Source organism: Dasypus novemcinctus, chromosome 30 (assembly GCF_030445035.2).
Source record: "Dasypus novemcinctus isolate mDasNov1 chromosome 30, mDasNov1.1.hap2, whole genome shotgun sequence".
Classification (NCBI taxonomy): domain Eukaryota; kingdom Metazoa; phylum Chordata; class Mammalia; order Cingulata; family Dasypodidae; genus Dasypus; species Dasypus novemcinctus.
Genome location: NC_080702.1, coordinates 29,222,047 through 29,246,556, shown reverse-complemented (window position 1 = coordinate 29,246,556; position 24,510 = coordinate 29,222,047). Strand labels below are relative to the sequence as shown.

Below are 24,510 nucleotides of genomic sequence, written 5' to 3'. Positions count from 1 at the left end.
GATGGATGCAATTCTCCTGCTTGCAGTTGTAGGCACTCTTGGCTCCCTGGTGTGGTAGTTGACCTTCTTCACCTCCCTGTTAGCTGGCCGGAGTAAGTCCAATAAACCAGAGGGCAGGAGCTGCAAGTCTGCTGAGGCTCAGGGCCTGGCTGTCACATGGACAGTCCAGAGATTCAGGTCTCCTGAGTATACGCCAAACCCCAGCGCTAACCACAAGTTAGGTCAGAGCCACTGCAGGTGGCCCTACTCTGGAGTTTGTGTTCCTGAGTGTGATGGAGTGGACTCAGATGTGACCTCTCTACACATGCCTCTTCTGTCTGGACTCTGATGCATTTACAAACCTCCCTCTGAGCAGGTCTTCCCACCTGACCAAGGGGTCCACCACCCAGACACACTCAGAGGCCCCAGTTCTTGGGTGATTTGGAGTTTGGAAGGGCCGCCTCACGTGACGTCGTGAAGGGTGTGGGGGGGGCTGCGACTTGAGCCAGGACCTGCTCTCGGGGCCACCCACATCACCCGCCTCTCTGACGAGAAGGACCCACAGCCCGTGGCCTCGCCCACATGCCTTGGGTGGGGGGGGGGACGAGCAGGGGAGCTACCTTGGTCTGCCGTCAGCTTTGGCATCAGAAAGACCCAGAACACGTGTGTGTACGGCCCTGAGCACGAGGCTCGGCCTGTGAGCGCTCAGTAGACCCTAAGTAGGGTCCCCAGAGTCCACCAGCCCCTCCTCCTCCTCCAAAGTCCCCTCAGAAGCACTCGGGGGAGGTTTTCTAGAACTAAGGATGCCCTAGGGCCCTCCACAGGCCCCGGATCACTCAGGCAGGTGGCAGACCCCGAATCTGTATTTGTGCCTGAACATTGCACCTGGGGGGAGGTGTGAGCGGCCAGGTGAGAGGGGTCCCCTGCCCTCTTGGAAAGAACCCCGGACTCGGCATCCCGGGGGCTGCCCCCTCCGGGCTGCGTGACCCAGGACGAGTCACTGGATGTGCGTGGGGAAGAGCAAAGGCTCAGGGGCAGCGGCCAACCCCGAGTGCGAATCCTGCCTGGGCCCCTCCTGGACTGTGCGACCGCCGGCCGAGGCCGTTGGCCTCCATTTCCACATCTGTATGTGGATTATTTTATCCCGATGTGGTTATTTTATCCCAAGCCGCAAGTCCGGGGGGCCTGGGCTCCATCTCCCCATCCCCTTGGTACTTCCAGACAGACCCGCACCGAACCTCCCCTTTCAACTCCAGAGGACGCCCAGTTTGCCCCAATAGAGCAGAAACTTCTAGTCCGGAGGCCTGAGCATGAACACCCGCTCGTAGTTCCAGACCGATCCGGGCTCAAAAAATAGGCATTTATCAGGCCACGGTTTTGAGGCTGGCAGGAGTGCAGGAACAAGGTGGCAGCAAGACGATACTGTCTCCCCAAAGTCTTTGGGGCTCCTCGGCTCCCTTCGCAGCTGCCCATCCGTGGCCACGTCCTCTCCTTTCCAGCTCGGGTGACTTCCGATTCTCTCTCTGAGGCCTCAGTCACAAAGACCCTCTTGGAAAGGGCCTGGTTGCACTGGGTTTGCACCGACCAACGAGGAGATACAGGCAGGGACGCAGCAGCCGCTAAGAAGCGCTCGACCTGGCCTCGCTTTGGTGGGGGCGCTGGGAAGGTCCGTGTTTGGGGGACCCCGAGGAGAGGGGTCATTCGTCCGAGCCAGACCCTCCGATCCAGGCAGCAGTGCCACTGGGTGCGGGTGCCGATGTGGGAGCAGGGAGTCCCCAGAAGTGCCAAGCCTCAACTATTTTTGCTGGATCAAGGGAAGCAGCAGAGGTGCCTCAAGGAACTTGGGGCTGGGGCTGCTTGCCGAACAGAACGGGCAGATTTCAATAACGTAACAATGTGGCTCAGAGATGTATCAGTCAGGACAGGCCAAGTGATGCTGTCGTAACAAACATCCCCTACACCTCCATGGCTTAAACCAGCAAAGGTTTGGTGTACACTTCCCTGCAGGGGACCTCTGCTTCTTAGTCTCTCAAGAGCCCAGAATGCAGCTGGTCACCAGGTTCAGAGCTAAGAAAGTTCCAGAAAGCCCCATGCTGGTCAGGAAGTGACCCACAGCACCCGTTGACCATGTCTAGACGCACACAACCCCAGGGCCAGGAAGTACAGTCCCATGCACACTGGAATGTCAAGGTCCCTGCTCCAAGGCCCGTCCTGTCCCCCGTTCTCCAGATTAGGAAATGTGGGCACAGAGAGGTCAAGTCATTTGCCCGTGGCTTCACAGCTGGGCGGTAGCAAGGCTGGGATTTGAACCCCCTCTTCGAGAGGGTGCTGTAAACCCAGTCCTGAGGCTGTGGGGCCCCCGAACACAGACCCTGGACTCCCCCGGGCCTGGGTTCAAATCCTGACACACCCACCGCAAGTGGCTGACCTCAGGCAGGTGGCAGATGCCACCCGTGAGCCTCAGTCCCCCCAGGTAAATGGCAGACCTCCGAGGGTCTTTGTGAGGGCCGATGACATCGTGTCTCAAAGGCCCTGGGGTCCGGGGAGTATTCGGGAAATGCCGGGGAGGGGGATCGCAGCCCTCACAGCCACCCCACCGTTGAAGCAGGGTCCTCGCGGCTCCCTCTGGGGCCCGGCGTGCCCCCCACCCACCCTGGGGGACCCTGGGGAGGGGGTGCTCGGAACAGAGGCTACTTCACAGCCTGTCCAGCCGTCCTGCCCTTCTCAAACGACTGTGACCACAAGCTGGGGTGCTGGCAAGATGGACAAAGGGCCTCTCTGTTTTGTGGGATCCTCCCCCCCCCCCTAGAATTACTTCCGTGACGCCTGGAACATCTTTGACTTCGTGACCGTCCTGGGAAGCGTCACCGACATCCTCGTGACCGAGTTCGGGGTAAGTATCTCGCTGGCTTCGCTCGGGGCAGCTCCAGGCTGGAGGGATGGGGCGGGGGTGGGAATCATCCAGAAGCGGGGGACCCCAGTGGCGGCTCGGGGCGCTTGACGGTGGCCAAGGATGAGACCAGGAAGGTCCCCCGGGGCAGGCGTGGCCTTCGAGTAACGTGGACGAGGATTTCACAGCAGAGCGGGTGCGGCTCGGGGGTTGAGCGCCTGCCTCACACGAATGAGATCTTGGGTCCCATCCCCGGTACACCCTAAAAAAAAAAAAAAGAGGGGTCCCACGGCAGAACCCTGCCCCCAAACGTCACACGGTATTGGCAGTCCAGAAGGAACCAGCTTCTGGCAAATTCTGCTGGAATCACCCTTCTTGCTTGGTTTGTGGGCAGAGGGTGCCCCTCTGGCTAAGTGGGGACCCGCCTCTCTCTAGCCCCAAGGCCTGCGGATTTCCAACGTGGCTCGTCCCAAGGTCAGCCGTCGACCCCATGGGGGGGCCCCCAAGGCCACATCCTCCTCCCCTCCCCTCGTCTGGCAAGAGCCCCAGAGCCACCTGTCCCAGATCTTCTCCTTGGCCATTTGCCAGGGAGCCCAGGCTTGGGGGCTCTCGAGGGACAGGGGGAGAGAGGAGGAGACCCTCACGGGGGCAGCCAGAAGGCAAAGGGGCCGGGAGAGTTTTCATCCTCCTCATCGTGATGGTACAAATAACAATATGTCCAAGAAGGGACTGCGTGCCAGGGGGCGCCACCAAAGCGTTGTCTGCAGGTTGGGTCCCAGTAGGGTTCGTAAAAGGAGCAGAGAGAGGACCTGAGCTGGAGTCCAAGGCAGGGAGAGATACCCCAAACCTTCTCCCCCCAGCCCCTCGCCGAGCCCAGCTGGGAGCCGGAAGGCCAGGGGCTTGGGGTGGCGCTCAGAGCAGGATGGGGTCAGTTTGGAGGCTAAGCAGTGGGCAAGGGGGCATCGCCCCATTTCACAGACAAGTAAACCGAGGCGGCATGCTCGGGGAGGCAAGAGGCAATCCTCCCGCAGCCGACGCTGGGTGGTGCTGGCAGCACGGGGGCCACCCCCGGGGGTCTCACAGTCTCAGCACCCAGCTGAAAGGCGGGCGGCACTGGGGAGCGACACAGAACACCCTCCTCCAGGGTGTCCCCCAAGTACCGGCCCAGCCAGCCCCACTGCCTTTAGCCAGAAATCCACCCCATGTCCCCCGCGGGTAGAGATGAGACTTTAGCGTTTCAGAGCAGCCCGTTCCTGCCAGCTGTGGGACCCTGGGCAACTCGTGTCCCCTCTTCTCACAGCTGTATTTGCTGCAGCCAACCTCCCTGGCCTCTCCCAAGACCCCAGCTTCCCTCAAGCGCCCGCCAGTGACGTAGGGAGCACCCACTGGGTGCCAGGAATGGGTCCAAGTCCTGGGAACAGAGCAGTGAACAAAGCAGGCAAAAAAAAAAAAAGAAACACCTCCCTCTTAGGGCTGACATTTCTTGGTAGGGAAAAGGCAACTTTTTTTTTCCCCCATTTTTTAAAATTATCTTTTCTTTTTTTCTTTTTTTAAAGATACATGTTACATTAAAAAATACAAGAGGTTTCCCTATACCCCACTCCCCACGCCACCCCACCCCTCCCACATCAACAACCTCTTTCATCATCGTGGCACATTCATTGCCTTTGGTGAATACATTTTGGAGCACTGCTGCACCGCATGGATTATAGTTCACATTGTAGTTTACACTCTACCCCCATGCATTCAGTGGGTTATGGCAGGATATATAATGTCCAGCATCTGTCCCTGCAATATCATTCAGAACAACTCCAAGTCCCCAAAATGCCCCCACATCACATCTCTCCTTCCTTCTCCCTGCCCTCAGCAATTACTGTAGCATTCTACTATAGAATTATTGTGATTCCAACAAACGAAGGCAACCTTTAAACAACCCCGGCACGATGATCGGGGAGTGTCTGGTGCAGAAACTGCCGCGAAACAAAAACGCCCCCCGAGAGCGGCGACTGTCTCTGCTGTGTGACCTTTAATATACTTGCGTTTGCAATTTGTTCGCCATCCCTGGTCCTGAATTGTGATCATTTTTTGGGGGTGGAAAGGGGATGAGATAGAGGCTGTTTGGACCCTTCTAGAAGGATTAACTCCCAGCCTGGGGGGCGGTGGGGGGGCAGCGAGGGTATTTGCCGGGAGCTCACGATCCGCCCCTTTGCTGCCTCCCAGGTAAGCCCACCAGGTTCTAAGGCGGAGAGCTCTGCCCGGCTGGGGCAGGGGACAACCTGGGGGGAGCAAGTCCCCAGAATTCGGGGACAGCGATCCCAGCCCCTGCCCGTGGGGGCCCCCAGGGCCTCAGCCGCCGCCCCCAGGTGCCGAGGGGGTGGGGGTGGGGTGGGCGGAGGGAGGGCTTGCCCGGCGTGCGATGGATAATGACTGTGTTTCTTGTCTTGTCTCTTTCCATGCCTGCTCTTTAAACTGTATCTTGGCGCAACGCCGTCTGAAAAACTCATCCAATCAAAATGCACTATGAAACTCATTTGTTCATCCATGACGTGGTCTGTGTGCTTATACACCAATGACTTCTCTCCCGCGCCCACCACCCCCCTCCCCGCCCGGGAACCGAAACCCATTGGTTTTTTTGGCACTGGTTACCAATCAACCTAAAAAAACGCTGAACGCGCCTCCCCAACTGCCCCCCGCCCGCCCCCCATCCATCTTCAACATCTGCATCTAGAATCCGGTTGGTCTTACTACTTTCTGAAGTCTAAATGCCTTACATTAACCGTGGAAGCATCTTCTCGTGTCCGCGCTGCACAGCACGTGCCCCCGGGCTTTCGCACTGGGAATGCCTGACGCCCGCCCCCCCCAACTTCCTCTCCCCCTCTGTCTGTCTCCCCAACTTCCCTCCCCCCTCTCCCACTCTCTCTGTGGTTTTTCAGGGGCGCTGGGGTTGGGTTTTCTGCCGGGGCTGGTGAGCTTGGTGGGTGAGGGGATGGACTGTCTTTGTGAAGTGCGCCCAGGAGGAGGTTGCCGGGGAGGCATGTCCCGGAGCCACCCTGGGTGAACAAACACACCCGCTGTGCCCCCCATCTCTGCCCCTCACACACGTGCACACACAGGCCCTGTGCTTCGTCTCACTCACACACACATGCACCTGCTGCCCCTCTCCTCTGTCACCCCCACACACACTTCCTCCCTCCCTTTCTTTCCCCACTTTCTTGGCTCCCAGCACACCCCACACTCCCACTAAATCCCCCCTGCCTCTGTCCTCTCCCCAACCTGGCGAGGAGCCCAGTGACACTTTTGCAGCAGAGAGGCCCCCACCCGACCCCTGGCGACACACATGCACTCATTCACCATTTACCAAGGCCCGTTTGGCACCACGGATGGGGCACTGTGCAAAAAGCAGTCAGGTGCAGGGAGGCCGGCACTGCTCGGGCAACCCCCTGCCCGAATCTGTTAACTGTGCCATGAGCGGCAGGATAAGCTGAGCTCACGAGGCAGAGAGGAGAGGAAAGGGGATTCTGGGCCAAGCTGCCGGGTGTACAAAGGTCCTGGGGCAGAACGGAGCTCGGTGGGGGGTTAGGGTCTGGGAGTTAGGGGGTGTGGGTGGGGCAGAGATGGCAGAGGGGAGCTGACCTGGAGAAATCCCAACAAGGCCGAAGGAGGTAGGCCCCTGAGGGCTTTGGGGTGGAACTTGGGGTTTGCCCTAAACACCAGGGGAGCCGTGGGAGGGGCTTGGTAGGCAGGAGGCTGCGATGGACGTGGGCACCAGGAATCCTAGAAGGGGGAGGCAGTGGGGGAGGTGGAGAACTGGGGTGGGGAGGGGGTTGGCCATCTCAGGAGGGGGCTCACCAGGGGCAGAGGGGGATAGAGGTAGGAACTAGATCTGGCTTGAACCGGGGAAGTGGAGTTAGGGGATGCAGGAGAGGGCCGAGAGGGAGGATGAGCACGTGGTGGGGACGTGGCAGCTTGGAGGTGCTTTCAGGACCCCCCGGAAGAGCCAGCAGGCAGGCAGGTGGTCCTGGGGTCTGAAACCCCGAGCTGAGCCTTGGCCTTTCCTTTGGCCGCCAGCGGGGAGGTGGGGGGCTTGGCCTCCCTCCCACGCCCTTCTGAGAGCTCCCGGGACGCCCCGGTCCTTCCATGCTGGGGTGCTGCCCGCCCCCCACCGCCTTCCGGGGCCTGCCCCAGACCACGAGGTGCAAAGCAGCTCAGGGTGGGAAGGCAGAAAAGCCGGGTGGAGAGATGGGAGCTGGGGCGGGGAGAGGGGGAGAGTGGATCAGGAGTTTGGTGAGCGTTCGGGGGCCTTGAGAAGACAGGCCTGGAGGATCGGGGCCCGGCCACTCCCCCCCCCCAAACCTCTCTCTCGTCCCCTGCACCCCCCCCACCCCTGTGTGTCTCCCCCCCTCGCACAGCCCCCAAGGAAGGCGGCATGCTCTCTGCACGCGGCTCCCGCAAGCCCCCCGCCCCCGGCTTCCCCTGCATGGCGGCAGGCTCCCCCCTGCTCCTCCCCCCCAGCCCGCGGAGGCTGCTTCCAGGGCCCGCCGGCCTTTGCATGCTCTGCCGAGTCCACATGTTCTGGCCCGCCCCACGGAAGGGATGGCTTGTACCTCGGGGATGGGTGGGAGGGGGCCAGGGGACGGCGGGGTCGTCGGCCCCTTCCCCGTGTGGCCAGGCAGGGCCCGGAGTCAGGTCGGTGGGGCCTGGAGGGTGACAACTGAGCCGAGCCCAGGGTTTGGGGCGGGGGGGGCGGGCGTCTGAGAGGTGCTTGGGACATCTCCTCCATCCCAGAGGCCCGCCGGCCACCAATAGGTCCCAAAGAGTGTCCGAGATCTGGACACCAAATCCCAAGGACCTGAGATGCCTTAAATCCCCGTCCCCGCCCCTCCCCCCCCACAGCTCCCAGAACTGGCTCAAGCTACGGCTGCGGCTGCGTTAGCTGGGAAGGCCTTGGAACGGTCAAGTAGGGTGGCCATCAAATCCATCGTCCAAACCCTAGGACACTTTGGCGACCCACAGGGGGTGCCATGAATACCTGCTGGGACCCCTCTGCCACTCGGCTTGGCCTGTGTCTAGGGATCCCCCGAATCCCAAAGAGCAGATTTCGGTCAAGGCGCCCCTCAGCAGGGGATAGCTGTCCTCTTGCCCTAAACGGCCGCTAAAGGAGGATTTCTGTGTCTGCCTGAGGCAGGACTCGAACTCAAACCCCGCGGGAGCCGAGCGGGTGCTGAAAGCCCTCAGGGACTTCAGCACACGGGGAGGTCCGTTTCAAGGTAGCAGCCACGACGGAGCCCCAGCTAACTGTCACCATGCCGGAAGCAGAACCAGGGTGGCCCGCGAGCCCGGTTGTTAAGCGACGGCTCCTGATTTTTAGAACAGCCGGCCCCTTTTAAATTTGTTTAACTGCTCAGGCCCGGCAGAAGAGCTCCGGCTGCCAAACTGGGCCCACTTGTGACTTTGGGCCTTCCCTTCTCCCCTTCACATAGACACACCCCCACTGGTGTCCCCCAAATGAAAACACGTGGCAGGCAGGCCGGGATGGTTAGGCTGCCGTCCCCCTCCCCGACCCCACCATCTGGTCCCTGGGTTCTGGCTTTGGCGGGAGGAGGTAGAGGCAGTGGCTTAGGCAGGGGGTCTGTAAGCAGAGGCAGGGGCCGCCCAGGGAGGTCCTGGGGGCAGGGACGGCCCGCCTCCCCCGCCCCCAGCACCGGCCCCTCGGTGGGCCCCCGGGCCCTTCCGAGCTCACCCACGGGAGCTGCGTACTTCCTGCTTCCCGCAGGCCTGGTCCCGTGCTACTCCACCCAGCCCCAGGAGCTGAGAAGCCATCCCTGAGAGGGGGGAAATGGGCCCCAAATGCATCTTCTCGGACTCAGCGGGCAGCGAGGAGTCACCCTGCAGCCGATCAACCCCAGCTCCCTCCCGTCCTCCCCATTCCCGCTCGCCAAGGGGGTAAGAAAAGATGCTCTTCCGCTTCTCCCGATTGGCTCCTGCGTGGCTCCTCTTGGCCGTGGGGTGAGGAGAAAGGGCGGGCAGGAGCGGGTGGGCAGCTCGGCAGGGCAGGGCAGGATGCCCGGTGAGTCCCACGACAGATGCATTTCTGGCCCGGAGCTGAACATGCCCTCGGAAACCTGCACGCACCCACCAGGCCCCATCCCCCCCGAGCGTGCTGGCTCCCCTCCCCCGCCCCCCCTCCCCCGCCGTGGTGTTTCTGCATCGTACACGCGGTGTGATGGACTTGGCAACTTGACCTGCTTGTGTCCTCTCGTCTCAGTGCATTTGGTTGTTGGGAGAAACAAAAACCATCTCGATTCTTTTCCTGATTGGATGATTCGGATTATATTTTCTTTTCCTTGTTCTTTTGTTATTTCTTCCCCACCCCCACTCCCCCAGCCTGTCCCTTTCCTCCTTCCTTCCTTTTCTTTCCTTTTCCCCATGGCGGGTGGGGCTGGCAGGGAGGGCTTATGCTTTTGAGTTGATGCCTTTTCCTCCTTCCCACCCTCTCTCCCCACCCCCCAACTCCATCCCTTTTCAAGTTTTTTCCTCTGCACCACCGCATTACTAGTGCTTCCTCTCCTCTCCCTCCTCATTTGGGGTCTGGCTTGCTTTTTCCTGTTGGTTGGCTTCAGGTAGGGGCCTCTGTGAGTGCTGACGGCTCGGAGTGCCCCCCGGGTGGGTGGATGGTCACCCCTCTTTCTCCGTCTCCCCAGAATAACTTCATCAACCTCAGCTTCCTCCGCCTCTTCCGAGCCGCCCGGCTCATCAAACTCCTCCGCCAGGGTTACACCATCCGCATTCTGCTCTGGACCTTTGTGCAGTCCTTCAAGGTGAGCCCCCCTGCCCCTGCCGCCCGCCCACCCCCGGGCTGGGGAAAGCGTCGCCCGTCCTGTGCCTGAGTCCAAAAACCGAGGCTGGACGTGCCTTTCCGAGGGACCCTGCTTAGGATCCGTTCTCTGCAGGGCTCTTGTCTGACTTTCTTCCTTTGGAGTGTCCCGAGAGCCCTGGGGGTTTCCCCGGAAGCCCTGAGTGCCAAAGATGCCCACCGAGCGCTGGCACCACCCAGCGCTGCATCCGGCCCCCCAAATGGGGGAGGGGGGTAGCGGGACCCAGCGAGGAGAGAGAGGGAAACAGCGTCCCTATCGGCAAGGAACTCCAGCACCCCTCTTCACTTCCCTCCAGGCTCTGCCATATGTCTGTCTGCTGATTGCCATGCTCTTCTTCATCTACGCCATCATTGGCATGCAGGTGAGCGAGCGCCTGCCCCCAGGCGAGGGTGGGTCAGGGCAGCCCTGTTCGGAGAGGCCGCCCGCTCATCCCCCTTCCCCGTCCCCAGGTGTTTGGCAACATCGGCATCGACGTGGAGGACGAGGACAGTGAGGACGACGACTTCCAAATCACCGAGCACAACAACTTCCGGACCTTCTTCCAGGCCCTCATGCTTCTCTTCCGGTGAGGGGGGCGTGGCCTCTGCCTTCTCTTCCGGTGGAGGGCGAGGCCTCTGTCTTCTATTCCGGTGGGGGCGTGGTCTCTGCCTTCTCTTCCGGTGGGGGGGGGGCTTGCCCTCAGACTTCTGTTCCGGTGAGGGGCGTGTCCTCCGTTTTCTGTTCCGATGGGGAACTGTGTTCTCCGGTTTCTGTTCCGGTGTGGCGGGGGTGGGCGTATGGGGACCCAGGGACCCTGGCCAGGCAAGAGCTAAAGGCGATGGAACCCAAACATAGAGGGCTTTTGCAGGCATTATCTCATGGAATCCTCCCGATCATCCAGTGAAAAAGGGATTCTTAGGGAGCCCAACTGATCAAGAAGGGAACTGAGGCATAGAGAATCTGATGCTTGATTCTTTAATTCCTAACACTGGCTGCCCATTAGAGAGCGTCTCCATTCATTTAACAGAGACGTGCTCTATGTGCCAGGCACTGCTATAGGTACCAGAACAAAGCAGAGAGGAAGAGACAATATTCTCTGTCCTCTTGAAGCTTTTGTTCCCATGAGGGTGATAAGGACAATCAGTAAGTAAATTTTAGAGGATGCTAGAAGAATCTCCTTCTAGAGGGGTTTCATCACCAGTTAGGGCCATCACGGTTTTAAAATAAGGTGGTCAGGGTTGGCTCCATCAGGGGGCGACATTTGAGAGAAATGGTGAGGAAGGGAGCCACGTAGATATCTAGGGGAAGGGCATTCCAGGCGGGGGACTGGAATGGCAAGTGCAAAGGTCCTGGGGCAGGAGGTGGCTGACGTGTTCGAGGGCAGTGCCAAGCTCATGTGTGTGGAGCAGAGTGCTCGAGGGAGAGAGTCTCGAGAGATGACAACCACCTGGATTATTTTTAAACATCCCTGTGTCCCGAGACCCCACCCCAGATAAGTGGATCCCACATGGTTGGGAAAGGGCACTGATATCAGCATTTTAAAAAATCTCTCCATGCACTTATTAATGCCCAGCCAAGGATGAAACCCCTCTCTGAGCCCCCCCTCCCCTGCCGAAAGGAGGACCAGCCAGAACCCCAGTGCTTACTGCCAGGCTCTGCCATGACTTGGGGAACACCGGTGTCCAGTCTGGGCTAGGTACCCAGGACGCTGAGGCCCCCTCTCTGTCCTCAGGAGTGCCACTGGAGAAGCTTGGCACAACATCATGCTCTCCTGCCTCAGCGGGAAACCATGTGACAAGAACTCTGGCATCTTGACTCCTGAGTGTGGCAACGAATTCGCCTATTTTTACTTTGTTTCCTTCATCTTCCTCTGCTCGTTTCTGGTGAGTGTGTGGACATGTGAGGCTGGCTTCCTTGCAGGGGAGTGGGTTTCCTGAAAGTGTGACTGGAGGCTGCTCTGAGCCAGCCTTAGATTAGGTGGACCCGGGATCCCCTGGGCACTGCTGACCTCTGGGGCTGGGCGATTCCTTGTTGTGGGAGGCTGTCCTGCACATTCTTGGGGTGTTCGATAGCACCCCTGGCCTCAATCTACTTACCCATCCCATGCCCGCCCAATTGTGACAATCAAAAATGACTGCAGGGAAGCGGATGTGGCTCAGTTGATAGAGCGTCCGCCTACCACATGGGAGGTCCAGGGTTCAAACCCAGGGTCTCCTTGACCCGTGTGGAGCTGGACCACGTGCAGTGCTGATGCACGCAAGGAGCGCCGTGCCACGCAAGGGTGCCCAGCGCATAGGGGAGCCCCACGTGCAAGGAGTGCGCCCTGCAAGGAGAGCCGCCCCGTGCAAAAAAAAAAAAAGCGCAGCCCACCCAGGAGTGGCACCACACGCACGGAGAGCTGACACAGCAAGACGACGCAACAAAAAGAGACACAGATTCCCGGTGCCGCTGACAAGAATACAAACGAACACAGAAGAACACAGCGAATGGACACAGAGAGCAGACAATGGGGGAGGGGAGAGAAATAAATAAAAACAAATCTTTAAAAAGAAATGCAGACATTGCCAGATACCCCCTGGGGGTGGCAAAACTGCCCCCGTTTGAGAACCAGTGGATTACACTGAGGGAAAAACTGCTGGCACTGAGAAGTGACCCCCAGGCCCTTCTGATTCAGAGTGGGGGATTCCCACGTGTTCTCCACAACCTCCTTCTGTACAGTCAGGAGGCAAGAAGGAGTCAGCCACATAAACATTCTGTAGGGCACTGTGAGGTTTGCAAGGAATGGAACCCACTTTCACCAGTAAAAGATAAATTTTCCAGAAGGAGAAAAATTAATCCCGTAAGATGTGAAGATAAGAAACACTGGCAAAAGATTGAAACTAGGAACCAAAAGAGAAAAAAGTAGCACTCAGGAATCAGAGCAGCTGTCCCCTCCAACATGCTTTCTCTTCAGACTCAAGTCTCTCTGGGGCCTCATCTCTGCAAACTTCTTTTGCTCTCTTCTCTCCCTGTGTCCATCAGAACACAGTCAAAAGAGCAGAAACCAGCTAGGTATTTCAGCCAGAGGGGGTTTAATACAGGGGTTGGCTACACAGGGTTGAAAGAGAATCAGAGGATGCTGAAATTGAAGGGAATTACTAACTGCAGGATGGTATTAAAAGGAAAGGAAGGGAAGCAGATTTGGCTTAATTGATAGAGCATCCACCTACCATATGGAGGGTACAGGGTTCAAACCCAGGGCCTCCTGACCCATGCGCTGAGCTGGCCCACACACAGTACTGATGCACGTAGGGAGTGGCCTGCCATGCAGGGGTGTCCCCCGCATAGGGGAGCCCCACTTGCAAGGAGTGTGCCCCGTAAGGAGAGCCGCCCAGCGCAAAAGAAATTGCAGCCCACCCAGGAGTGGTACCGCACACATGGAGAGATGATGCAACAAAAAGAGACACAGATTCCCGGTGCCACTGACAAGAATGTAAGAAGAACACACACAGCAAATGGACACAGAGAGCAGACAATGGGGAAGGAGGAAAGGGAGAGAAAAAAATAAATCTTTAAAAAAAAAAAAAGGAAAGGGGATGTGGAGGCAGTGGCCAAGGCTCTGGGGGCAGGGAAAGGGAAAAACAGGTGTAATACAGGGGCTGTTTCAGGACTTGGGAATGGTCCTGAATGACATTGCAATGACAGATATAAGCCATTTTATATCATTCCATAACATGCAGAATTGCGTGGGAGAAGGTGTAAACTACAATGTGAACTGTGGTCCATGCTCAGAGGCAATGCCCCAGGGTGCATTTATCAACTGTGGTTTTTTTAAAAGATTTATTTATTTATTTATTTCTCTCCCCTCCCCTCCCCACCCTGGTTGTCTATTCTCTGTGTCTATTTTGCTGCGTCTTCTTTGTCCGCTTCTGTTGTCAGCGGCACAGGAATCTGTGTTTCTTTTTGTTGTGTCATCTTGCTGTGTCAGCTCTCCGTGTGTGTGGCGCCATTCCTGGGCAGGCTGCACTTTCTTTCACGCTGGGCGGCTCTCCTTACGGGGTACACTCCTTGTGTGTGGGGCTCCCCTACATGGGGGACACCCCCGCATGGCAGGGCACTCCTTGCACGCATCAGCACTGCGCATGGGCCAGCTCCACACGGGTCAAGGAGGCCCGGGGTTTGAACCGCGGACCTCCCATGTGGTAGACGGACGCCCCAACCACTGGGCCAAGTCCACCGCCCATTTATCAATTGTTAAGAATGTTCCATACAAGTGAAGGATGTTGTTTATGTGGGACGGTGTGGGAGGTGTGGGGAGTAGGGCATATGGGAATCCCTGTATTTTTTGTGTGTAACATTTATGTAATCTAAGTATCTTTTTTTAAAAATAAAAAAAGAAAAGAAAATGAAAGGAGAGTGTTATCGGCACCCAGGGGATCAGAGGAGGCCCGAACCTCCAGGGTGCTGGCCCCTTAGCTGTCTGCTGCCCTGGACAACTGCCCACCCACACTGGAAGCAGGAGACCCTTCTCCTTTCCTACCCCAGCCTGATGTCCTGACTTCCAGTGGCTTCCACCAGCAAGATGTAATCAGGGGAAGAGGATGTGGCTCAACTGATAGAGCATCCGCCTACCACATGGGAGGTCCAGGGTTCAAACCCAGGGCCTCCTGCCCTGTGTGGTGAGCTGGCCCACGTGCAGTGCTGACACACGCAAGGAGTGCCGTGCCACGCAGGGGTGTCTCCCACATAGGGGAGCCCCACGTGCAAGGAGTGCGCCCCGTGAGGAGAGCCACCCCATGCAAAGAAAGCGCAGCCTGCCCAGGAGTGGCACCGCACACACGGAGAGCTGACACAGCAAGATGATGCAACAAAGAGAGACACAGATTCCCGGTGCCACTGAGAATGCAAGCAGACACAGAAGAACACACAGCAAATGGACACAGAGAACAGACAACTGGGGGGGGGTGGGCAGGAAGGGGAGAGAAATAAATCTTTTTTAAAAATATGTAATCAGAAGCCAGCGGCCAAGGGAGTGTGGGAGATGTGGTTTGCCCCAACCCAACCCAAGCGTCAGAATCTGTCGGCAAATGCCCACCACGTGGCCTCACACCAGCCCCTGCCTCATCCTGCCTCCCCACCCAGTCCTGCATCAAGAGCTGCTGATCCAACGGACCCGTCGCCCAGTACCAAATTCTGGGACGAGAGCATCAGAATTGTCCAGCCCGGTCCAAGCAGCTGTGGGTGAACATGGAGAGGAGCTCTTCTAACCCAGTTCATCCGGGAGAGGCAGGGGTGATGGTTAGGCGATTGTGTCACCTCCGCCAGGTAATTGTGCCCAGCTGTTTGGTCAAGCAAGCACTGGACTAACTGTAATACGAGGACATTTATGGGCTTTTGTCACCATTGATGTTACTGCAGTGGTAAATCGTAGATAGCTGGTTATAATTACATCAGTCAGGGAGATTGTCATCAGCAGTGAGTGACGCTTAACCCAATCAGTTGAATGCCTTAAAAGGGGAAGTGATTCCGGCATTGAGAGAGAATTTAACATTAATCCAATCAGTCGAATCCCTTAAAAGGAGAAATGATTCCAGCTTTGAGAGAGAATTTCCCAGCTTGTCTTTGGACAGCCGACGTCTCCCAGAACTCGTCAGGAAGCTTCATTCGACTTTCATTGGAGCTCCTGGTTGCACCTGCCTGTGGAACCTGGACTTGTGCATCCCCACAGCTGTGTGAGAGACTCTGATAAACCTCTTACTATCAACACATACCCTTTGTTGATTCTGTTTCCCTAGAGAACCCTGACTAATGCAGCAGGCATCCCTGGAGATGTCTCCAGAACTCGATCCCAACCCTCCAAGAGCAGGGACCTCTGTTTTGCTCACTGCTGTACACCAAGCACTTAGGACAGTACCTGGCCCCCGGCAGGTGCTCTGTCAACAACGTGAAATGAGGAATTTGAAACAGTCACCAAAGTGGGCACGAGAGATTAAATCCCATCTCCTGCAAAAAGACAGGTTCACGCCATAATCTGCATTCCTGTGGATGTGAGCCCATCTGTGAATAGGGTCTTTAAAAAGCCTGTTTAGATGAGGAGGCCGAATTGAATCAAGGTAAGCCTTCGCCAATATGTCTGGAGTCCTTGGAAAGAGAGGAAATCTAGGCAGAAACAGAGAATTGGACACAGAAGTAGAAGTCCGAGAAAGAAGAGGGGACCGAGAGACCAGTCACTACGTGATGGAGGTAGAGATGCAAGGGGCCCCATGGATTGCAGCAAGCCAGTGCCGGAATTGCTACAGACTTCAGGAGAAAGCACGGTCTGCTGATAAATTGATTTTGAATCCATGAGACAGTAAATTCTCATTGTTGAGGTGAAAGAGTGTGTGGTGTTTGTCATAGCAGCTCAAGCAAACTAAGCCAGTCAGAGACACCTAGGAAAACAGGTCATTGGTTAAGTACCTACCATGTGTATCTTTAAATATTTATAAAATATTAAATATGTGCCAGGTCTTCTATTAGGCTCAGGGGATATAGAAGAGAAATGTATTTCTCTCATACATTGCAGGGGCGTTGGGCAGACAAGTCAACAGACAATGACACAGTTTAATATGTGCTTTGATGGGGGTGGGTAGTACTCAGGGGGAAGGAAGAGCCCAGAAAGAGTGACCCGCAGGTGAGCAAAAAATAGACAACGTATTCATCAAATAGGGTTCAAGGAACAGAAACTCAGTTGAAACCAACTTAAGTAGAACATGTGACTCACTGATTTGTGTAACTGAAACAAGTGGGAGAGGCTGGACCCCTGCAAGCAGAGCCCGCTCGTCTCTTGGCTATTTTTCTCCACACTGCACTGGGTTCATTCTCAGACTCTCTTCCTTGTGGGGGCAAAATGGCTGCCAGGGCTCCAGCAAAAATCCCAAGAAAGGCTCTCATTGGGCCACCTAGGTCATGTGCCCCCTCCTTATCGAATCACAGGCCTGGGTTATGTGGCCGCCACCTGTGGGATTGTGAGATGGAGTCAACCACACCCAGCTATGGCATCTAAGAGTATGGGGAAGGCAGGGGGGCCCTAGGCACTACTACCCAAAGGGAGAACGAATGCCGGAAAGAAAGACTGACACAAGTTCCCAATGTTCAATGGTGCTAGAAGAGCTCATGAAAAGATGCCACAAGACACAAACAGCATGAAAAGTCCATCCTTCCTTCCATCCATCCACCCATCCAAAAAATATTTGCTGAGTGCTTCCTTTGTGCCGGACTCTCTGCCAGGGCCGAGGCCACAGCAAAGCAAGACAAGGCTCTTATCCATGTGGCACTTTCAGTTAGGGTTCAAAAGGGCAGGTGTGGTAGGATTTGGGGATACGGTGAGCCCCGAGGTATGGGCCCCAGTTTCAAATAACCTCCTCTCCCTCCTCTTGTCTTTCCGTCGCTCTCAGTGTTGGTCTCTCTTTCTCTCTCTTGCCTCTCCCCCCTCTTCTCTGTCTCTCTCTGGGTCTCCGTGCCTTTCTTCCCTCCCCATCTCATCTCCCGCTCTTCCTCTGGTACTCTTTTTTTGTTTGGTTGGTTGGTTTTTGGTTTTGGGTTTTTTTTTTAAAGATTTTATTTTTTATTTATTTCTCTCCCCTTCCCCCCGCCCCATTGTCTGTTCTCTGTGTCCATTCGCTGTGTGTTCTTTTGTGTCCACTTGGATTCTCATCAATGGCACAGGGAATCTGTGTCTCTCTTTGTTGCATCATCTTGCTGTGTCAGCTCTCCGTGTGTGCGGCACCATTCCTGGGCAGGCTGCACTTTCTTTCGCACTGGGCGGCTCTCCTTATGGGGCGCACTCCTTGCGTGTGGGGCTCCCCTACGCGGGGGACACCCCTGCGTGGCAGGGCACTCCTTGTGCGCATCAGCACTGCGCGTGGGCCAGCTGCACACGGGTCAAGGAGGCCCGGGGTTTGAACCATGGACCTCCCATGTGGTCGGCGGACGCCCTATCCCCTGAGCCACATCCGCGTCCCCCTCTGGTGCTCTTGAGGACGTGCGTTGAGGTGTGTTTGGGTCGGTCGCCCTCCCTCTCACTCTGGGTCTCTCTCGGCCCCCCGCGGCCCCCACAGATGCTCAACCTCTTTGTCGCCGTCATCATGGACAACTTTGAGTACCTCACCCGAGACTCCTCCATCCTGGGTCCCCACCACCTGGACGAATACGTCCGCGTCTGGGCCGAGTACGACCCCGCGGCTTGGTAAGAAGCCGCCCGGAACTCTCCGGGCACGGGCACTCCCCCCCTCTCCCCGGAGCTGGAGTGGAGGCTCAGTCAGGGCCCGGAGAGGACGCTGGAGAAATTTCAGCCAGGATTCTCCTGGGATGTTGAGGAGAGGAGCAGGCCTAGCTCCCTCGGCCGACAGGGGCTGGCTGCGAGGTCAAAGTGGCAGAACCCAACAGGGCCAGGGGTACAAGACAAGTGGGGGGGGTGATAAGCTTCCACCTGGATCTTCTTAGCCACAAAGGGAGGGCGCTCTCCCGTCTCCCTCCCAACGAGGCACCTGGCCAAGGGCAGTGGCTCCCGGGGTCTGTGCCACCTGTGCACGTGTACTGAGCGCCCGCTAAGCACCAAGCCCGTGCGGGATGTGGGCATCTCAGAGGCACCGTCTGACACTCAGAGCCCACAAATCAGAAGATCCTAGTTCCTTGGGCTCAGGGCCCAAGGGGGCATTATGGGGGAGGGGGCAGCTGCCAGAGCCCCCTCTTCACCCAGCCTCAGCCCTGGAGCGCAGGGAAGGAGGGGGCAAAGAATCCATCCCCCCACATCCTGCAGCCTCAGCTGAGCTCTCCAGGGACTTGGCATGCAGCTGGTTCCTAACTCTTCCTCTTTTGATTTTAGGTCTTCTCAGCGGTCGGATGCTATCCCCCTGTCCTCTGTGCCCTGACCCTCCCCCCAGAATAGGCTGTAAAAATTGTGGAAAAGGGAGATGCAGAGAGAGCCCCCGAGGGAGGCGCCCCCAGCCCCTGGTTCCTTCACACTCCAACCGGAACCTTCCATTCCCCGGGGGCCCCCCAGGGTCTGGGGCATAGCTGGGCTCTCCGCTCGTCTCGAGTCTCCCTGACGCCTGCGAGCCGGCGGGCCCTCAGCCCCCCGACGGCACGCGCTCGCTGCACATGCGGGAGCCGGCACGAGCGCAGCCTGCACCCTCCACTAACCCCGTCTCTTCTCCTTTCAGCGGTCGCATTCATTATAAGGATATGTACAGTTTATTGCGAGTAATCTCTCCCCCTCTCGGCTTAGGGAAGAAATGTCCTCATAGGGTTGCTTGCAAGGTTTGATTTCCACTAAAACCTGCTAGCGTCCATGGAATGAGCGTGGCTTGGGGTTCTTCCATATATATATTTCATATATATATATATATATATACTTAAAAAAAAAAACGGAGCCATCTCTCTCTTGCATTGAACTAGAAAACTCTCTTAGCTAGCAGAATGCGGTCACGTCGACTTGACGAAGCATGGACCATAACCTCCTCCGTTCCCTTCAGCCATTTCTGCTTGCTCTTAGCTAAAGCTACCCAGCCCAGGGTCTCACCCGCACCCCAACACACCGGGGCGGGGGGCTGGGGAGCCGTAACTTCCCCTCCAGCCCCTGCACCCCCACCCCCTCTCTCATCTCCCTCCTCCCACTTCTCGATCCCCCCCTCCCCTCCTCGGCCGCCTCAGAGACCAGCCTCAGCCAAATCACAGACACGCCCCCGCCCACCCCAGCTCCCAAAATGAGAATTGGCAAACAGCGAAAGAACAGGGTTCCAGATCCTGCACGGCGGAACCCATCCCCCCACCACCGCCCGCCCGCAGCGCCGCGTCAACGCTGAACCTGACTTTTTTTCTCTTTCTTTCTCTCTCCCTGCCCGTGAGCAGCAAAATAATAACCTTTTTTTTTCAATGACCTTTTTCTTCTATCCCCCTCCCCTTCTTCGCTCTTGATGTGGAATACCTTTCTTGCTCTCTTTCTCTATTTTGTCCACTCCCGTGGTTTTTTTTTTTCCTTTTTCCCCCCTTTCTTCTTCTGTTCCTCCCCCCACCCCCATCTCCTTTCCCACCCACCCCCCTTTTTTTTTTGGTTCTTTTCGGTGCTCCCAGGGGCCGTATGCCTTACCCGGACATGTATCAGATGCTGAGACATATGTCCCCACCCTTGGGTCTGGGAAAGAAGTGCCCTGCCCGCGTGGCCTACAAGGTAGAATACCCTGATCCCCAACGCCAGCCTCCGGGCACGGGGGATTTTTAAGCGCTGGCCCCCCCCACGGGCCGGCCGCCTCTCTTTTTCTAGCGTGACTCTTCTTTTTTTTTTTTCTTTTCTTTTCTCCTTGAGTCAAGTGATTCTGACCGTCCCTCGAATCTAACCGGCACACTCTTGTCTGTCCTTTTGGATGATGTCTTCGTGTTTTCAGAGACTCCATTATGGCCGACACGCCGGGGGAGGGGGAGGGGTACCCCCAGGTTCCCCACCCCCCCACCCGTGCCCGGTTCCCACCCCCCCCCGAAATTCGGGGAGGGCGAGTTTCCGGTACCTCGGATCCCCCCCCACCCCCGGCGCTCCATGCAGACCCCTGAAGCTGATCTCTGACCCCGGGGCCTTGGAGCCGAGACCTCCTGCGTAGCACCTCCAGAGAACCCCCCCACCCCTCCCCCACCTTTCACCCCTCAGCTCCCAGGAGATGCCTCCCCAGCCCCTGCCCTTCTACCGCCCGCCCCCCCAACACACGCCCCCCCACCGAGACACCCCAACACGCCTCTCCATTGTTTCAGTGCAGGCAGGCGGGCCGCGGCTGGACCCCTGGACGCAGGCCATGCACGCTGCCTTGGCGGGGAGCCTGGGGGGCGGGCAGGGACCGCGGTGGTGCATGTGGCTGCAGGAGCAGGGGTCCTGCCGCCGGGCGGCCAGGCAGGGCCATTCTCCAGACCCCTGCCCCGGAATCTCCATCGGCATCCAGGAACAGGTGCCGCATTCTCCTAACTCACCTGCGAGAAGAGACGCCTCCTCCCTCCCCAAAAAAAAAAAAATTTTGCCCGATAATCCCGTTCCCCACCCACCTCCTGTCGGCGCGCTTCCCGTCTCGTGCGGCCGCTCCCCCCACCCAGCGACCTCGTCTTGTCCCTTCACGCCCCTCCCGCTCTGTCTGGCCGGCCACGTCTTCCCTGCCCGCTTGAGGCCAGGGATGGGGCCACCGGCCAGCAGCTGGGACAACGAGCCCCACCCTGCACCTGTTCCTCCCCTCTCTCATTTTCCTCTTGAGCCTCCTCTTGGTCTCTGCTCGGCCGAACGTGGCTCTGTCCGGCCCGTCGCTGGGCCTTATGGCACTGCCGTGCAAATTTGGGAAAGACGCCTTGGCCTGTTGGAACGAGACGCTTTCTTCTTCTCCCCTGGAGACCCGTCATAGGAAAATCGGCAAATTCACGGTTCCTAAGACGCGGAGCTCTTTGTGCAGTGCGCGACCTGCGCCACTGTGCCGGCCAGCCTACTCTGTGTGTGTTTCTCTCTCTCCCGCTTCCTCCCCCACCCCGCTCTGACCCTCTTCTTGTGTTCCTACTCTGGGTTGGCCATCCCCCTTTCCCGACCCCAATTCTGTGTTTCCTGCTGTCTTTGTGTCCGAAGCGCCCCCCTACGCTGAGCCCCAAACTTACCCTGGATCCCCCCCCATCTCCATGCCACCTCGGCCTGGGCTGGAGCACACCAGCCCGGCATCCTCAAGCTGTGCTGCCAAGCGCCGCAGCCCCTGCCTGGGACTCGGGGAGCCTTTTCTTCCCTGGGCCCCCAAGAACGCCCCCCGCCACTCGCACCCGAGACCCGGACGCGCCCCCGAGATACACTTTCCACAGAGCTATGAATGAGTCTCGAGATTCCGTCTGCATGCACCCCTGTCTGTGCCGCGCTGTGTGTCCCGGCTGCATGTCCGCGAGGGGACGGCCCGTCCGTGGCAGGGAGGGGGGGTGGCGGTCTGCCTGCTCGCGCGCCGGGCTGCCTCGCCGAGGCATGACGCGGTCTGGGGCCGTCTGGACTGGGCCGGGCTGGGGGCCGGGGGTCCCCGGAGGCTGTGGCCGTGGACCCCTGCGCTTGACGCTGCACGAGCCGCCGAGGGCCGGGCTTGCTCTGTCTTCTCTCTGGGGTCAGAATGGAGAGGAACCTTCCCGGAAGAACTCTGGGGTCGGCCGAGGCCTAAGGGTGCAGCGGGCAGGGGGGAGAGCGTCCAGACGTCCCCGGTGCCCTCCTTTCCTGGCCACCGGCCAGCTGCCCGTGAGGAAAATCAGGAAATCCAAGCACTGGGACGGATAATCGGGGAGGGGGGCACACCTCGGCAACCACCTTCAGAGTTCTTCCTGGGGGGGGGGCTCTCCGGGCAGGGTGGGGTCGGCTCCCAGCGGGACCCGGGAAGGGGGTGCCTGGGCATGACTGCCCCCCCCTCCCCGCCTTCTTGGTTTCCTGTAGAGGCTCTTGCGGATGGACCTGCCGGTGGCGGACGACAACACCGTCCACTTCAACTCGACTCTCATGGCTTTGATTCGCACAGCCCTGGACATCAAGATTGCCAAAGGTGAGGGCGGGGCTGGGGGCCAAAGAGGAGGGTGGTGGGGGCCGGGCGACCCTCCACCACACCCCCCCGCCAGAGGAGCTGGGACAGGAGCCAAACTGAGCTGCCAGATGGCGCGATAGCCTATTAAGACAACAGGGGAGAGCAAAAGTAACAGTCAAACCCAGACGACCTGCCGCGGCAGCACCGGCAAGAGGCCACGCCAGGGGAATGCGCCTGTGTGCCATCCCCCCCCATTGGAGCGGCGCCAGGCGAGGGTCGGTGGGTCAGCATGGGGGGAGGGGGCGGAGGAGGGCTGGGTGTGCGAAAGCGCTGAGTCGGCATGGAGAAAAGTGTCTTCCCGTCCCCCTCCCTCCCAATTAGGGCCCCGGCTTTGCACCTCCGGTAAGGAGACCTTCAAAAGGAGCCAGCCGAGCTAGAAAGGCAGATACGGGGGGATACCAAGCCCCTCTAGGGGGTCCTGAGCCTCAGCTGCAGCTGCCTGCAGGGACGGCACACAGCAGCCATCCCCCAGTGTGGGAAGGCGGACTTCCCCTGAGGTTGCCGCACGTGTCGTTGACCACGTGTGGGTGGTCCTGGAAGATCCCACGTAGGGTTCTGGCCAGCAGCCAGGGTCTTCAAGTTCCTGCCCCGCTCCCCGTGTTCCCTCACTCGTCTCTTCGCCCTTTCCGCAAATATGCTCAGAACATCTTCGCCGGGCCTGACGCTGCACTAAGCACAAGGGGCACGTCTGGGGGGACACCTCCCTGAGAAGGTCCTTTGGGAGGTAGAGGGATGAGTCACATGGAACCTGGGAGGAAGGCGCCCCGGGTGGAGGACCGAGCAGGTGCAAAGGCCCTGCGGCTGCACCGTGCCCCTGTGGCTCAGAGGAGTGGGGGTAAGCAGCAGGATGGGAGGGGGGTGGGCGAGGGAGGGGTGGAGGGCCCACACATCACATCAAACTGAATTTCCCTCCGAGGGTCCGGAGCAGAGCTGACCAGGCTCCCTTAGGGCCCCCCCGGGAAGAACAGATCTAGCAAGCTCTACCCAGGAAGACAGCATGGTGGCTTAGACGCCGAGAAGCATTCGGATCCTGGAGATTTCCCCAGAGTCGGGTCAAAGGGGGCTGCTGACAGATCAGAGGTGGGGTGACAGGGGAGAAGAGTCAAGGAGAGCCCCGAGCGTTTGGCCCCGAGCACCCGGGAGGAGGGAGCTGCTGACGCCTGGGAAGGGAAAGAAGGGGGGGGATTCGGGGAGGGAGGGCAGGCGTTAGGGCAGGTGGAGAGGGGGCGGGGACAGCAGGCATGCCCAGGCTGGACCAGAGACGGCAGGCATGGGGGGATTTTAAAGCCAGGAGGTTGGACCAGCGTGTCCAAGGGGATGAGCCTACCGTCAGCAGAGGAGACCAAGAAGGGGCAGCAGGGAGGTGGGAAGAGACCAAGGGGCGCGCAGCCTCGGAGGCAACGCAGGAGGACGTTTCCAGAAGGGGGAGGGGTCGGCATCCCCCGGGGAGGGGCCCAGGAAGACGAGAGCCAAGAGTGACCGGTGGATCGTGACGGGTCATCCCTGGCCACCTTGACCAGGGCAGCCGGGTGGAGGGGTCGGGCTCTGAAAATGGGGTTCCTGGGACCCGGCAGGTGAAATGGGGGGGGGGGTGGGGAGTGGAGGCCAAAGCCTGGAGACGGCCTCGGGCAGCCGTGTTCCTTCCAGGGTCCTGAGAAGGGAGATGGGGGGGAGGGTTCTGGGGAGAGTGGAGGGGCTAAAGGTTCCCGTGGGGCAGTGCGGGGAGGCCAGTTGAGGGCAGATACCTTCAGGGCTGGGAGGCATGAAGGATTTGCTCACGGAACAGAGGGAACCCCCCGGGCACGTGCAAGAGGCAAAAGAGTCACTAGAGGAGACTCAAGGACAGTGAAACACCAGGGTCAAGGAGCGCGGTGGAATATTCTTTCCCACGCCATGAGTCACGAACACCCACCACCATCCTTGGCCCAGCTTCCGTCCTTTTCCTTCTCGGCCTCACCCTGGGCCACAAGGAAGCAGGAGGGCGAGCGGAATCACATTTCATTAGCGCCCGCATCCCGCCCGCCCTTTTCCTGCTGTCAGCCTCAGTGGGCAGCCTCATCTCGCAGAGCCTCAGTTTGTGTATCAGTTAGCACTGCTGCATAACGAGTTCATACGAACTTAGTGGCTTAAAACACCATCCGTTTATTAGCTCGTGGTTCTGTAGGGCAGGAATCTGAGCTGGCTCGACTAGACACTCTGCTTA

At 58.5% G+C, this 24,510-nt stretch overlaps 1 protein-coding gene across 1 annotated transcript in view; it reads left to right on the top strand.

Moving 5' to 3' along the window:
• The window catches only part of CACNA1A (calcium voltage-gated channel subunit alpha1 A), a 247,894-nt gene that overhangs the window by 209,021 nt on the left and 14,363 nt on the right, over nt 1-24,510 (top strand). The window contains 8 exon segments of the mRNA XM_058290314.1: nt 2,789-2,872; nt 9,571-9,687; nt 10,040-10,105; nt 10,194-10,309; nt 11,456-11,606; nt 17,802-17,929; nt 19,816-19,912; nt 22,163-22,268. Coding sequence (XP_058146297.1) covers nt 2,789-2,872; nt 9,571-9,687; nt 10,040-10,105; nt 10,194-10,309; nt 11,456-11,606; nt 17,802-17,929; nt 19,816-19,912; nt 22,163-22,268 — 865 coding nt within the window.